Source organism: Chanos chanos, chromosome 6 (genome assembly GCF_902362185.1).
Source record: "Chanos chanos chromosome 6, fChaCha1.1, whole genome shotgun sequence".
In the NCBI taxonomy this organism is placed as follows: Eukaryota; Metazoa; Chordata; class Actinopteri; order Gonorynchiformes; family Chanidae; genus Chanos; species Chanos chanos.
In genome coordinates, this window is record NC_044500.1 from 8,973,041 (window position 1) to 8,988,040 (window position 15,000).

Consider the following 15,000-nt stretch of genomic DNA (forward strand, 5'->3'; position numbering starts at 1 on the left):
TGTCTGAACATCAGTTCAAATGAGACATGACGTTGCCCACCAATTTCTTCAGTGTGTGTACATTTGTGCATGTGTGTATATATATATATATGTGTGTGCGTGTGCGTGTGTGTGTGTGTGTGTGTGTGTGTGTGTGTGCGCGCAAAGCTAACGCAAAACAAAGGTATGAAGACCATTCTCATTTGGGCCAAAACAGAATGTCGGTCCCCTTCAATCTGTCCACGATTCTCTCTGATGTTTATTGGTTTGTTTTATAGTTTGTGACTCATTCTTGTGCTTAAGTAAATAACAGTAACTGTCGGCCTGTTTGAGGAAAAAATGTAATTGATTTCACATTAAGTAAACCTTTTAATTCCTAATCTAATTATAGAGCTACAGTCTGGTACAGGAAAAAAAAACCTCTCAAAATCCATCAAAGCTTTATGCCAGTCCCTCTCTGCCCCCCCCCCCCCAACCCCACCTTTTGTCTTTGATCTGGGTCTCACAGACCCCCCCTCCCCCCTCCCAAATGAACACCTGATATGTGGTTGTTGCTTTTCATTTGTTGACTTTGATCTTCTGTATATGGTCAGGACTTCAAACAGTCAACCCATCTCCCTTCTGAAGAAGGCAGATATTCAGGTCGGTGGGAGGGGGGGGGGGGGGGTTGATGTCTCACTCGACTCCACCTGCTCCCCCTCACAGGCCTCCTAATCCCAGCCCGCTCCGTCCTGCGGGTCAACCCCCGCACACCTGCCACCTGGGCTCAGTCCACCTGTCCACCTCACACACCTGGGCCTGCCCACTGTTACAGTTCTACTGTCCTGGAAAACCTGATGCACCCCCTCCCCCGTCACCCCCCCCCCCCCCCCCCCCCCCCCCCCACCCCCCGCTGAGACTCCAGTAGATCCACTGTCAAATCAACCGATTAGTGACCGCACTGCCTGACCAAGAAGGACGACTCATCTGAAATGGGTCAGTGGGTTACGAAATGTTTGCATCTGCGAGAGCTGACCACCTGTGTGAAAATTCTGAATGTTGGCCATGACTAAAACACACACACGCACACACACACACACACACACACACTCACACACACAAGCATGGCCTGAAACAGGTCAGCGTTCTTCCTAAACACACATCATGTGTTCAAAGTGGGGGATAAGCTGTCCGTGCTGTTGCTAATCCTGTGGATATTATGTGTAGTTATATTGACAAAGGCAGAGGGGGGGGGGGGGGGGGGGGCTGGATTACCTTTAGAGTGTTTCCATACAATGGTGGGGATTGGATTTCCCTTTGCCGAACAGTTCAGTATCACAGATTTCCCATAAATCCCGTCCTGGTCCCTGGGCTGTACCTCGAAATGCGGAGGGACTGAGTGGGGAAAAGAAAACCAAAACAAAAACAAAAATGAATGTGAAATTAGTGCTATAGTGCTACAGTGCTATTGTGCTAGCATGGATGATTTTGCTTGCAGGCATTTACTGTTGGGTTCTTTAATTCAAACCAGCAAAGAATTCTGACAACGTGTCAACGAGACAACGAGACAATCAAGTTAAGTATGCGGAGCAGATTTGCTTGACTATGTGATGCATTGAAAAAAAAAGAAAAGTTGACCAGAGAGGAATCAAAATTTCGAGTGCAAATGACTCTTGTTAACCTTACAAGCAGGCACGTAACAGCGGTATCAGCGAGAGACAAAGGTAAAATTAAGGCTTATTTCGCTAATTTAGCCTTGTCCGGATGTATTGAGAAACCCTCATTTTGAGTCTGCGTAAGTCTGTGCGGGGAACTCCAACCTTTGACAATGAGCTGAATCTGATGCTCCACAGCGGCTGCCTCGTTACGGGCGATGCAGGTGTAGCTACCGTTGTGGATCTCCGACAGGTTGGATATGCGCAAGGAGCTGGTGAAGTCGATGTTGTCGATGGTGACGCCAAGGCTGGCGTTGATCGGCTTTCCGTCCTTCTGCCAGGTGATGGTCATGGGAAGGTCGCCGGAGGTCACCACGCACGGGATGAAGACGCGCTGTCCGATGGAGGCGCTCTGAGAGTCGGAATGCTGGATAAGGGGCGGTACTGAGGGCAGAGGGAGAGAGACCGTTTTTTTTAACTATAAAAATACAAGAACATAAAAAAATACGATAGCATGCCTGCAGTTTATCAGGGAGGAATATCACATGGGTTAACGCGTTGGCCACAAGCAGCTTTCTGAGTGAAGTGAAATTAAATTAATCCAAAATCGTGAATTTCAGAGTGATTTTTTTTTTATATATATGGATGCAACTCTCTGAATTGATTCAGCTCATCTTGATTCAATCCCTCGAAATTGACTCACGTTAAACCCGATTTCATCCCAAGCCTGTTTGGCATAGCAGAGGCGCTTTACGGCCTACCCAAACGCAGGGCCAGATCTTGCCAAGAATCTGTAACACTTTAAAAATTCCCCCATAATCCATTATGAACCGATAAATTCTTCAATGGTGTCATAACAAGTGAAATAGTGCACAGTAAGCACAACGTGGAATTGGTCTGAGCCAGCATATGTAATCACGCATGTGTGTGATGATATGTGATTTATAATCGTGCGCCGCTACCCCTGACTCCAAAACAAGTCATTACAGCTTAAAATCAGCAAATTTCACAGAGGAGGGGAAGATAATGGGAACTAATGAACAGAGTAGTGGAGCGAGAGAAAGAGAGAGAGAGCGAGAGAGAGAGAGAGCGAGAGAGAGAGAGAGAGAGAGAGAGAGAGAAGACAACTATAAAAGGGTTATCTCCTTCCCAGCAAATTCAGCATAATTTTGTCTCTGGGGACGGTGCAGCCATGGTGCGAGTCAGCCTGTCGCATTTGAGAATCAATGAGTTAAAATAACATTGAAAGAAAGCAGCACTTCTGTGCTTATTTAATTCACAACAAAGTGAGGATAATGGACCCGTGGGATCGGCTCCGACACTTTAGAATTTTAAGCTTGAGCTGAGCAAATTAGCCAACCTCGATCGCACACGCCTTGCTTTACAGCATCTTTCACCAATCTAACCCCTCCCCCTCGGCCCCCGCTCTCCATTAAAACACACGCACCAAGTAGTCTTTGATATTACTTCAAGACAACATGTCCTTGTGTAATTGTAGGACTACAGAGGTTCATCTCATCACATATGTAGGTATGTTTATGATGGCATGAGGGAACATATTTTATTCTTAGCCATGGAGGTTTGTCTGTGGGGTTAGTGTAGGGTCTTTTTTTTTTGTGTATGTTACAGTAAAAAGCACACGTTCTTCTTGTTGCACTGTGTGACGTCATAGAAGAATGAACATTGTGATGTCATAACAGGATCTGTGTTGTGATGTCATGGTAAAGGTCTCCTCATACTGCTAGGCCAAACATCTTCTTGTTGCTCTCTGTGACGTCATACAAGAATGAACATTGTGATGTCACAACAGGATTCGTGTTGTAATGTTATGGTAAAGGTCTCCTCATCCTGCTAGGCCAAACATTTGAAATCTCAAAGCACAAATGTTTGGTCTAGCAGGATGAGATGAGAATGAAAGTACATATCTGAAGAGTGGATGAGAACAAATAATTGTGATGTCACAGCAGAACATATCGTGTGCATGTTCGTGTTGCATCTCGTTAATTACAGTGGCAGCGTCACTGTGATGTCATAAGGCAGCATCTCATACTGTATGCTTGTGAGTCATGTGTGTGAGATTGCGTGTTTGTGATGTCACAGGAGACAAAACATGATCGTAAGGTCATGTCTGTTTGAAGAACATGTTTGTGACATCATAGAGACTCATTCTGAAGCCTGTGTTTCTCAGGCTCAATTCACAATGTTCTTGTTAGGCTCTGAAACAGGGTTGCTTGTTCACGGTTCAATTCATACCTCAAAGTTCAGCTGTCTGATAACGTGAAGCTGTTTGTAACTGCAAAACCGCAAGTCACTCTTCTTTAGTACACAAATATGATTTAAGACGTTGCTCATTATTCCACTGACAGGCTCATTTGGGTTGTTACTACGGTGATCCTACCTTTGACTGTGACGTGGACACTCCTGTGAATCTGTTTTTCCGGATCCACCAGGACGTAGCACGTGTACTCGCCCTCGTCAGAGTTTTGCACGTTGGACAGTTTCAGAGTACCGTTGTTCTCGAAGGCACGCTGGCGATGGTTGAAGGGAAGCAGGTTGGAATCTTTGTACCACTTGATGGAGTAATACGGGTAGCCAATGATGCGACAGTGAATGTACGTGTCCCGCCCAGCGATGGCAGTGAGGTTTTTCATTGGACGAATGCTAGCGGGTCCTGCCGTGAACAGAGGGAAATGGTAGTATGAGAATTTTACGCTGGCGTTTGGTGAGAATTAAAAGTGTAAGGCTGTGTGGGGTATTTAGGCCCTGTGTCGACAATGCTATGACATGTATCCTTCCTTCACTCTGGCTGAAAAAGTGCTTTCAATCTAAAGCTGAAATAAAGACAAAAAAAAGAAAAAAATAGGTTTAAACCGCTGACTTAGTTAAACCAGATATAATTAACAAACTAAATTCCCATTGTCCACAAAACCAGCGTACAGTCTTAGGAAAATGACTACACATCTTTGTGCAAAAACAGATATATAAAATAAGACAATGTCACAAGAAAAAGGTCATTACAAAGATCTAAGCCTCAAAAAAGGCAGCTTACGAAACTACCTGCAATTCTTTGAATAAGTTGTTATGACAAGACCCTAAAAGAGATATGAAAAGAGATTCAACGTAAGAGCTATCCGCACCAAGGAGATGAACATGTAAATAAAATTAAGGAAAAACAGCATCAAAACAGAGACTACAGGACAAATAATTCTCTCAGGATAAATGCTGAAAATTCGATAAAACACAGGAGATTCCAACAAAAATCACAAACATGAACGATGTTCTTCTCTTAACTTCTCTTAATCCATGGCTTCTATAGTTGGTAAGAAACCACAGTTAATAATCAGTTCCATAATATGTTCCATATATAGTTGAAAAAAAAAACAGAAAACACCAATGGACAATCCAGGAATATCAAACTTGATTATAGTTCCACGACAAACAGAAAGCACACATTTCCAACCCTTCCTCACATCCGTTAAACCTCTCTCTGAAAGCGGGAACACTCTCTGAGGAACATGAAATCTAACTTCATTATCCATTACAACCAGTGACAGGGTGTAGTGTTGTGGGGGTGTGTGTTCTTGTTTGTGTTTTTTTGTTTATGTTTCTGTTTTTGTTTGGGTTTTTTTTTTTGGAGGAGCTGATCCGACAAGCACCTCTTACGTTTATTCGAGCCTGGTAGGAGACGGTTCCGGCCGAGTTGTTGCAGGTACACCGGTACACGCCCCCGTCCGTCACCTGCGTGTGGGAGATGTTCAGGTAACTGAGGATGTGCCCCTCCATGGTGATGATCCGGTCCATGCGGTGGTGGCTGTCTTTGATGACCGGGTCGTCGTCCAACGTCCAGGTGACCGTGGGGAGGGGGGTGCCCTTGACGTTACAGACCAGGGAGATGGGTTCGTTAGGACTCACCACCTTCTCGCTGAAGGCAGACAGGATCTTTGGCGTGCCATCTGGAAAAGGAGGATAGAAGGAGAAGAGAGCAGAGACAATGTTAACACACCGATGTTCAAATTCGTTGTTCATATGTGTTCAAATTCTCTCGCTTTTCAATTACATTTACATATTAAATTACATTATGAGTAAACACCTGTATATAAACACATACGTAGCATTGTCCATCCACTCAAAAACTGGCAACTACTGATCGATATTTCACTGCGTTGCTGACAAATATGTTTTGATATTCCTTAAAAATTGTGTATTTTGCAAATAATCATTCTGCTATTCATCCGCACCATTATAACTGTACGCAACACATAGGCAATCGGTATAACACATTGCAGCGTGTACTAAGGCTAATTCGCAACACACGCAGAAGTTACACGATCCTTACATTATCAATTTTAAAATTTTTAAGTTGTTAGAGCCACTGACTACGAGATGTGCCCGAAAATCTTCAAGTATCAATAAAATAAGTATCAATAAAATAACTCTTGCAGCCAATTTAAATCCTTATCTATCTATCTACCTATCTATCTATCTATTTTTATGTGTGTGCGTGTTTGTATGTGTGTGTAAGGATTAATATATATATATATGGATCATATAATTATACATGATATATTAAATATACACATATTTCTTAAATCAAACAAATAAACAAATGGAGAAATAATATAATAACAGATGGCTTTACACCACCCCTCTTTGTCTATCTTCTTCCAAACCCTATTCTGAACACTGTGCATATGCTTGCGTGAGGGTGGACTTTTCTTAAGGGAGACAAGGTTGCGAAAGGGGGTTGCTATCTCTCTGACACACACACTGCAGGACTGCAAATCCATGTCCAGTAAATTCATTATTCACAATGAAAATGTCTTTATCCCGCGACTGGGCGAAACCACATGACCCTTCAGCACACTCCAGTAATGAAAGGTGGATACAGTGCTGCAGTAGTAGCACTCCAAGCACGGTATCTGGGCTTTTTACTATCTTTCCCCCCCCCTTTTTAAGGGTTAGAATGCTCCCAGGAAGCTTCAACCTAGCTGTGTTTCCAAAAAAAAAAAAAAAGAAAAAGAAAAGAAAAAAAAAAAAGACAGTGCCTTTGAAATCCTCCCTTTCTGTTGCTCTCTGATCACGCTGGCTAACTCTGCATCATTATAGATTATCAATACCCTCTTTATACAGCTCTGTGGCCATGAGAGACAGTTGCCCTGGCAACCAGGCTCAGGTAAGCTATCTCAGGCTGCAGAGCTGAGGCCAATAATAGTGGCTACACATCGGCTCCTACTGAAAACCTCATTACCACACTGGTCGTTGATACAGGCTTATTTGCTGGATTTGCAAAGTCACTACACACAGGCACACACATACATGCATGCATGCGTGCGTGCACATGCCTGCCACACACAAGGATACATAAACAAAGACATGCAAGTGCACACATGATCTAATGCATACACGGTCGTGTACATAGACATGCACATACATGCACGTCCGCGGGTACATGGACACATATACATGCAGGAATGTACATGCATGACCGCACACACACACATAGATACATACATACATACATACATACATGCATAGACACACACACACACACTCATGTGAATTACTGGTTTGACTCCTATGTGATTAGAAACTGTCACAATACTTTACCATCATCACATTCACATGACATTACATCACATTTATAGTTTAATGTTCAAGCCCTGCAAGTATTTAACTTTAACATAATAACTCATTCTAATAAGCAAACCTCAGAATATTTGTGTGGGTTTGTGCAGTGCATTGTTTTGATGTAATACAACTTGAAAAAGTTTTCAGTGCATTATCCTCAGAGAACAATCCAAAAATGTAACGAAACGAAAACGAAAATAAAAACTCTCACCTTCCAAGATGACCTGTACAAAGTCCTGAGTGGACATCTTGCCGTTGCGGGCGAAGCACTGGTAAGCTCCTCCGTCACTTTTGGCCATGCCCTCCATCACCAGGTTCTCGTTGTTGATGCCGGTGATCCGGATGTTGTTGCCGGGGTGGATCTTCTCTCCGTTGCGGTACCAGGTGATCTCGTACTCGTCGGAACCCGTGACACTGCAGAACAGAGACACCTGGCTTCCCACGCTCCCCCTCACCTTGCGTGGACTGACCACTGCTTTCAGAGGCTCTGCAAGAGTAACCAGAATATGCAACAGTCATACGCAACACTATTCAGTACACACACGCACACACACACACACACACACACACACACACACACACATACAAACACAATACATGCATCCCCCCTCTCCCCTCACCCCCCAAATCACAGGCTGCAAAGAGTTTTCTGTTAAGTGCGAGTTTTCTGTAGACTTTCATATAGATTTTTTTTTTTTTTTAACTCAGATTACAAACAACAACAATACTCTCACACCTGCTATTTCTTGAAACAGCATCACAAATAAATTATTATGAAAAAACAATGCTTGTGGAAAGGGACACACTACTCAACTCGTCTTGTCTTCCTTATAAGATTTTTTATTTACATGTTGTCTTTTATTCATACTCGTCTGGTAACGGAGGATTAGCAAAGTAAGAATTTCGTTGTACAGTGTAACTGCCTGTTTTGCTGTGCACATGGAAATAAAACTCTTAAATCTCTTGAATCTTGAGTCTCAGAAGCTGAATGTGTAACACAGTAGCTGTCCTTAAAGAGACTGACAGAGAATTTGACCCTCTGGGTCTGGTAACTACTTATTGGTCAAATGATCATAATTATTGATCGACGAAATCAATCTTCACCACTCACGTTTGACCAGCAGCTGTCCCACCACCTTGGCATTGCCAAAGCTGTTCCACACCTCACACACGTAGCTGCCCGAGTCGCCGGGCCGGGTGTTCTCGATCAGCAACCCTGACACGCTCTGGTGGTACCGACTGTCTGACTCCAGCGGACTGTTGTTCTTCAGCCAACGGTACCGGGGCGCGGGGTGGCCTGAGGCTTTACAGGGTAACTCCACCCGCTGGGACACCATCACCTCCCGCCTCTCAAAGCCATCCAGGATCACTGGGGCTGAGTTGATGGGATCTGAACCCCCAGAAAATGGCAGGGAGACACGGACAGAGGAACACACGAACATCAAGTCGCACGTGGAGATACAGTCAGTCCGTGTAAGATCTCAGCGTGTACTTCATGGCCTTGTTTAATCTGTTGCTTTGTGTATTTTGACACAGAGACTGATAATTGCCTGGGAAAGAATGTCATCTAAATAAACAAGTGTAAATGTCATGTCAGTGTATTGTGCCCTTCAGCGGGATTTTAAGAAAAATAATTTTAAGGACCAAAACAGTTCATCTTCTGAAACTACCATTAAGCTGAGAACCAAAGCTGAGAACCAAAGATACTAGACTATCTTAGTAAATTAAAATTAGAATTAGAATTAGGTTAGAATTTTCTGAAATACTAAGCCATGTTTCACTGCCATATACTATTCTACAGAGATGCCATATTCCGTTGGGAAGTGGAATTCCAGGAATGTTCTGCGTTGGTAAATGGTCCATCAGATATAATCGCATTCAGTGCTTTCTCTGCTCCCTTTGAGTTGTACAATCAACATAAATTGGCTTTAGCTTGAAATGTGTGGATGCAAACTCTCACCCAGAACGATGAGCCTGGCACCGTTGCTCTGCCTGGTCTCTCCCGTGTAGCGATGACGAGTAATGCAGCGGTAGTAGTTGGATCCATCTTCAGCCTGCACATCCAGGATATACAAGGCTCCAGTGGATGTGACAAGGAATCTTGGTCCTATTGGAAATGAAAAAACAGAAAGAGAGACCTTCTGTGAAAATGTTTTTTCAAATTTTATTGTGAAGGTATTCAGGGTAGAGGAGATATCTTCAGCAATGTATTTGGAAAGGGCGATTCTTTTTTTTTTATTTTGGTTTTTAGAACGAGTGATTACAAAACTTTCAAAATCAATTTGCTGGCGCTGAAAATTTCAAAGATGTCAAAGTACTGAGAAGATCAAGGGGTCGTCATTCGAAAGACAAAAACAAAAAAACAAAAACCCTTACATCTCAATGCATTTCACACCAATCTCACATATCCATCAGGTCAAGTCACCCAATCCACCTTGGATGTCAGTACTGTTTCTCTCCCTCTCTCTCTCTCTCTCTCTCTCTCTCCCTCTCTCCCTCTGTCGTTCCGTCTCTGCGGCACCGTTATGCTAATTCATAGGATCAACCCACCAGTGAATGAGCTTGTCAACATTCATAAGAATTGGTGGCATATGCTTGAACTTGTGTGCTTTGCATTCCCCCATGGCTCAGTAGAATGGTGTCAGATCAGATTGAATGAGCGATTTACATATCAGAGCACAGTTCTAACTGTGCAGTGGTAAGCGCGTTAAGACAAACGCAGCTTTGTAAATGTCTGGCTCCGTAGGGAAAACAAGCAAGGTTAAGGAAAGTCGCGACAGAACCTGGTTTATGGATGAGAAACAGATTCAAAATAAACCAGGGGTGGGGGCAGAGGGGGTGGGGGGGGGGGGTAGGGGTGTTACGATTACATTACTAATAAGACTTCAGTAAAAACACTGAGCAGAAAATGAACAAAGAAATCGTTATTTAATAATAAAAAAAACCAAAAAACAAGAATGATCAAATGTTTTTGTCTTTTATCTGCATGCCATCCTGCTTTGAAGCATGTTCAGGGAGATCTATGGGAGAGATATTGAATCACTGAACGTGTTTGTTTTACAACTGAGCTGATGGCTGGTCTCTAACTGCAAAAAACAAACAAACAAAACCCCTTACAATTCATTTAAATACAATTTTTGTCCTGTGCCAACTGCTTATGTCAGACAAAACACAACAAAAACATTCAAAAGTACGTTGAGCGCCCCCCCCCCCCCCCCCCCCCCCCCCCCCCCCCACACACACTATTGTTACTATCAGCACAAAATAAACCAGAAAGCTTCTACCCACAAATACCAATTTAAAAACACAAACAGACACACAGACACACACACACACACACACATATCTCATTTAGATGTATATAAACTAATAAACAAAGCTTGTGGAATGACAGAGGGAATAGAAGGAGAGTGGGGGGGTGGGGGGGGGGGTGAAACAGCAACAGCAGCAGAAGAAGAAGAGTCTGCAGCTATTGTAGGCACTGACCTAGTTAGAAACCAGAGTCCAGGATTTGATATCCTGAGGGAACTTTCAGCTCCCGGTTTTAAATTCAGTAGTGCAGGACCGACTACCAGCAACAGAAAAGAGCGAGTGTGTGTGTGTGTGTGTGTGTGTGTTTTTATAATATGGTGTTTATACTCTCAAATAAAAGCCTTATGCCTGTAACATTTTTTTTTAAATAGTGAACAAAACCTGGTGGAGTATTTGTGTTATGATTAGTGTGGCGGAATAGCACACCACATTCATGTCTTTTGAGGGGGTTTTTATGGTCACATGTCATTCCACAGTGATTTCACGCTGTTCCCCCGTGTGTATGTCAAACACAGCGTGAAAATGCTATATGAGAAGAATGCATTATTTTGCAGGGGACTTCAGACATCATTTGACCCGTCCATCTTGTCCTCTTTCATTTGGGCGATTTGCTTTGCTGTTCTGCTGTCTCACTGTAGGACACACTGGTGTGTCTTCTCTGCGGCTTTATGCTAAATGTTTCTCTCTTTTTCAGGCATGTAAAGCAAAGGCAGGGCTTAAGCAACACCAGCCTGTTATTATGGCTTATTAATGCTCTTTTGGGGAAGGTTCTATCTCTCTCTCTCTCTCTCTCTCTCTCTAACAGTCTCTCTCTCTCTGTCTCTCTCTCTCTGTCTCTCCCTCTCTCTCGCTAACACTCTCTCTCTCTCTCTCGCTAACTCACTCTCTCTCTCTCTCTCTCTCTCTCTCTCTCTCTCTCTCTCTCTCTATCGTCATGTGTTGATGTTGTGGAGTCTTTTCAGTGCCAGTGTACAGAACCTGTGACAGCATGATACAGTGTTGAGTGGATATTAGTTATGAAACAGTGTGTTTGTAGAAGCACTTTCTGGGGATGTAGACACACTCACTTTAACAAATCAGATCAGAGCTGAGTCAAGGAAAACATCCTCAAACAAACAAACAATGGTACTGTTAATGAGCCTCTCCACCTTTATTGTAATAATTCAATTCTAAAATCCTAAAATTATGATCTCTATCATTAAGCAACAAATCACATTAAGACCACAGACAGACCCCCCAGGTACAGGCATGTTTAGGCCACGCCATGCCTTTTGAATGTATTAGCAAAACAATTTTTTTTTCCTTTCTAGAATCAACTGCATTTATTCATCGTCATATTGAAACGAAAATCCTCCTTCACATTACTTGTTTGTCCAAGCGACACTAATGCATGAGAAGACAGTGCAGAATCACCGCAAGCTTCCATGTACCTCATCCTACGTTAAAACAAAAAACACAGAGACTGACGACTGTTAAAAGTCACAGACACGGAGTCGGTGACCACATGCATGAAGACATCACGTTCCCTGCCGCTATATCCTCCCTGCCACGGAGCTCTTCCGCGCTTCCGTGAATCTGGTCAAACATAAGACGGACACGGTGTTCCGAGCCTAATCGATGCTAAATCCAGGAGACAGACTTTGCGCCGCGTAGGGGGGATCTGTGTGCTAATCAGGGCCGATTAAGGTCAGGACACTGTACTGACCCCATCTGAAGGGATCGCCTCAGCAGCCGATCACGTGACCCGCCACCGGGTCAGGCTCCACGTGTCCGGCTACAGAGTCATCTGAGCGAGCCCAGGACGTGTAGCAAACAAAAAAAAAGAGTCTATCTATTCATTTAAAAACTAATAATAATAGTAATAAGAAAAAAAGATACTGGAGAGCGTCTGAAAATAAACGCCTCGTGTTGAACTGCATCTTCAGAAAACAGAGGGATTAAACAGAGGTTCCCTTTGTTTTTGTTTTTGTTTTGCGCATGAAAAAAACAAACAGGAACTTATGCCCTGATTCCTGAGAAGCATGTAGAGCACTTATTTATTTATTTATTTATTCATTTATTTATTTTTTTGCGTGCAGTGAATGATTTTAATGCACTAAATCTTACATTACCAAATAGTCAATATGGTGTGATAGAAAAACAAATAAATTTCCTCTGTCTGAGTTATTTCCACATTTCATACACCTTTATATATATATATATATTATAATTCTTTTGTTCTTTCTCTCTCCATTACTTTTTTTTTTTCTTTGCCCTTCTTTCAGCGTTTTCTTGAATAATTGAACGACTGTGTGTCCCGGTGGAGGACCGAAACGGAAAACAATGACCTTTTTATTTTCATCAATCGCTGCACATCCTCATGTTCAGAGAAGACTCAACACACACAGAGAGATCATTCACTGGTCATGCTCAATCTCTTCAGGATGTCCAAAACTTCAGATTTAATCATAACTGTCAGTATAGATAAAACCGCTACAATATACCACACCAGCATATTATTATATAAACATTCAAAATTACATTTGAACGCAAAATATATTCAAAAACACGCCTCACCTATTACAAGTAATGTCAATCATTTTTCAACCGCCCATACGACGCCTTACACATACACCTGCACATATGCACGTGTTAACCTGGATGCTTTTCCCTTTCAACATGCTACACTTTCTCCGAAATCCTCTCCCCTCGTTGGCTTCACCAGGGTTGATTCTGATGTAGTTGAATCGTCTGATGTCGACTCGTTCCGTTACTGCGCACGTTTTGTTCCGTTCAAAGAAAATTCTAGATTTTTCATCGACGGGCCGTGTGAACGTGTTGTGAGAAAAACGTTTTTTTTAACTGTTTTGTCACAACATGTCTCTCATATGTCTCTGATCATAAATCATTCAAACTTGGTTTGCAAACCATGCAAAAAAAAAAAAAAAAAAGCCAGCTGTCAAAGAGACCAAGCATTTATATTTAAACAGTACACACACAGTGCAAACGATGTATCACATAAATAAACCATGCGCTCGCTTTCTGGGTATGAGCCAGTTTGATGCTCGAGCATCTTTGTAAATTGTTTGTTAAATGCAGGATTTGATTACACTGATTTGGAAAAAAAAAGAAAAGAAAAACAAAAACAAAAACAAAACAAGCCCATCCTAGAATGTGCTGTTTCAAGTTTTCCTTAGAAAGGTCTAACGTTTCCGCATCAAGAGTGCACATGCAGGTTACACCTCAATTTTTAATATCCCAAATGTATATCGACATCATTTACACACATCCGAATTTATACGACGGTCTAAACTCAAAGAGAACCAGGGCGCTGCAAGTGTAATCCAAGTCTGTCGACAGACAAATATACCATACACGACGTTACTCAAACTCACACTCAAGTTCCTCTTTACAGGTGTGTGCTAATAGACCGCCTCCAGAACCACACTGTCTCCGCAACTCTGTCCAGGCCTGGGTCTCCTCACTGTTGTGTTTCACTTGGTGAATGCAACCAGCTAAGTTCTCCCTTTGCCTGCGTCTCCGGGTTATGGAGGTGTTTCTCTTCTCTTGCCCGCTCACACTCAGCAGGCTAAGGTAATTAGGAGTAGGTATTCTTCGTTCCTTCAAACAGCGATGGAGTATATTCAAAGTATTGAGAATATTTCTCAGTCTCCTTTGTGACAACAGGAGATCTGAACTCCATGCTGGGCGTCAGAGAGAACACCAGGAACTGTGCGTTTCTGTTGGCTCGTCTCATTGGTGGAAAGAAAGAAAAAAAAAAAGGTTGTCCACACATGGGTTGTTACTGTCTGAAAGTGCATGTGTGATTAATGGAGTGATGCAAGAATTAAAATAGGTAAGAACTCCTTATTCCTTTGCTCTCTCTCTTCTTCTTTCACTTCACCCTTCATTATCTGAATACATTTCAATTAACACTACACATAAAAGGGAAAAAAATATTGTTGTTTTACTACATACTATAGTTCCATTTATGTTCATTAATTGAGGAGAGGTAAAGGTCAAGAAACAGCTTCCTACAAAAACAAGTCTTTAAACGTATAATTGTAGAAATCCTCTAGAAGGTCTAGACCCTGCGATTTTAACGCATAGAAAAATTCCACCCATGATTTTAATGAACATTTCAAATTAAGGCATGCATGTTGTGTATTCCACACACACACACACACACACACACAGTAAAACTCACATATATACTCATTGCCACGGTGAACTTTAAGGGTACAGTAATGTAAATACAGCTAATATAATAATATTTTATTATTTTATCAAAGCACTACTAACCAACAGACTCTATATCAGAGATTGAATTCAGCTGAAAACACACACACACACACACACACACACACACACACACACACACAAAAACGCTTCATCAAAAAAGATTACAATAAGACTGAGCGTGAAGAGGCGGAGGGAGCCAATATGACCCAGTTATTGCAGCAGCTTA

The 15,000-nt window shown here is 42.4% G+C and overlaps 1 protein-coding gene across 2 annotated transcripts in view; it reads right to left on the reverse strand.

Annotated features, from left to right (window-relative positions):
• dscamb (Down syndrome cell adhesion molecule b) overlaps positions 1-15,000 on the reverse strand; it is a 79,835-nt gene that overhangs the window by 28,586 nt on the left and 36,249 nt on the right. For both annotated transcript variants that reach the window (XM_030776666.1, XM_030776667.1), the window contains exons 2-8: positions 9,202-9,348; positions 8,353-8,631; positions 7,453-7,728; positions 5,270-5,566; positions 4,012-4,284; positions 1,779-2,057; positions 1,234-1,353 (exon numbers count right to left, since the gene is read on the reverse strand). In XM_030776666.1, the coding sequence (XP_030632526.1) occupies positions 1,234-1,353; positions 1,779-2,057; positions 4,012-4,284; positions 5,270-5,566; positions 7,453-7,728; positions 8,353-8,631; positions 9,202-9,348 (1,671 nt within the window). The remainder of the gene's footprint in view (positions 1-1,233; positions 1,354-1,778; positions 2,058-4,011; positions 4,285-5,269; positions 5,567-7,452; positions 7,729-8,352; positions 8,632-9,201; positions 9,349-15,000) is intronic.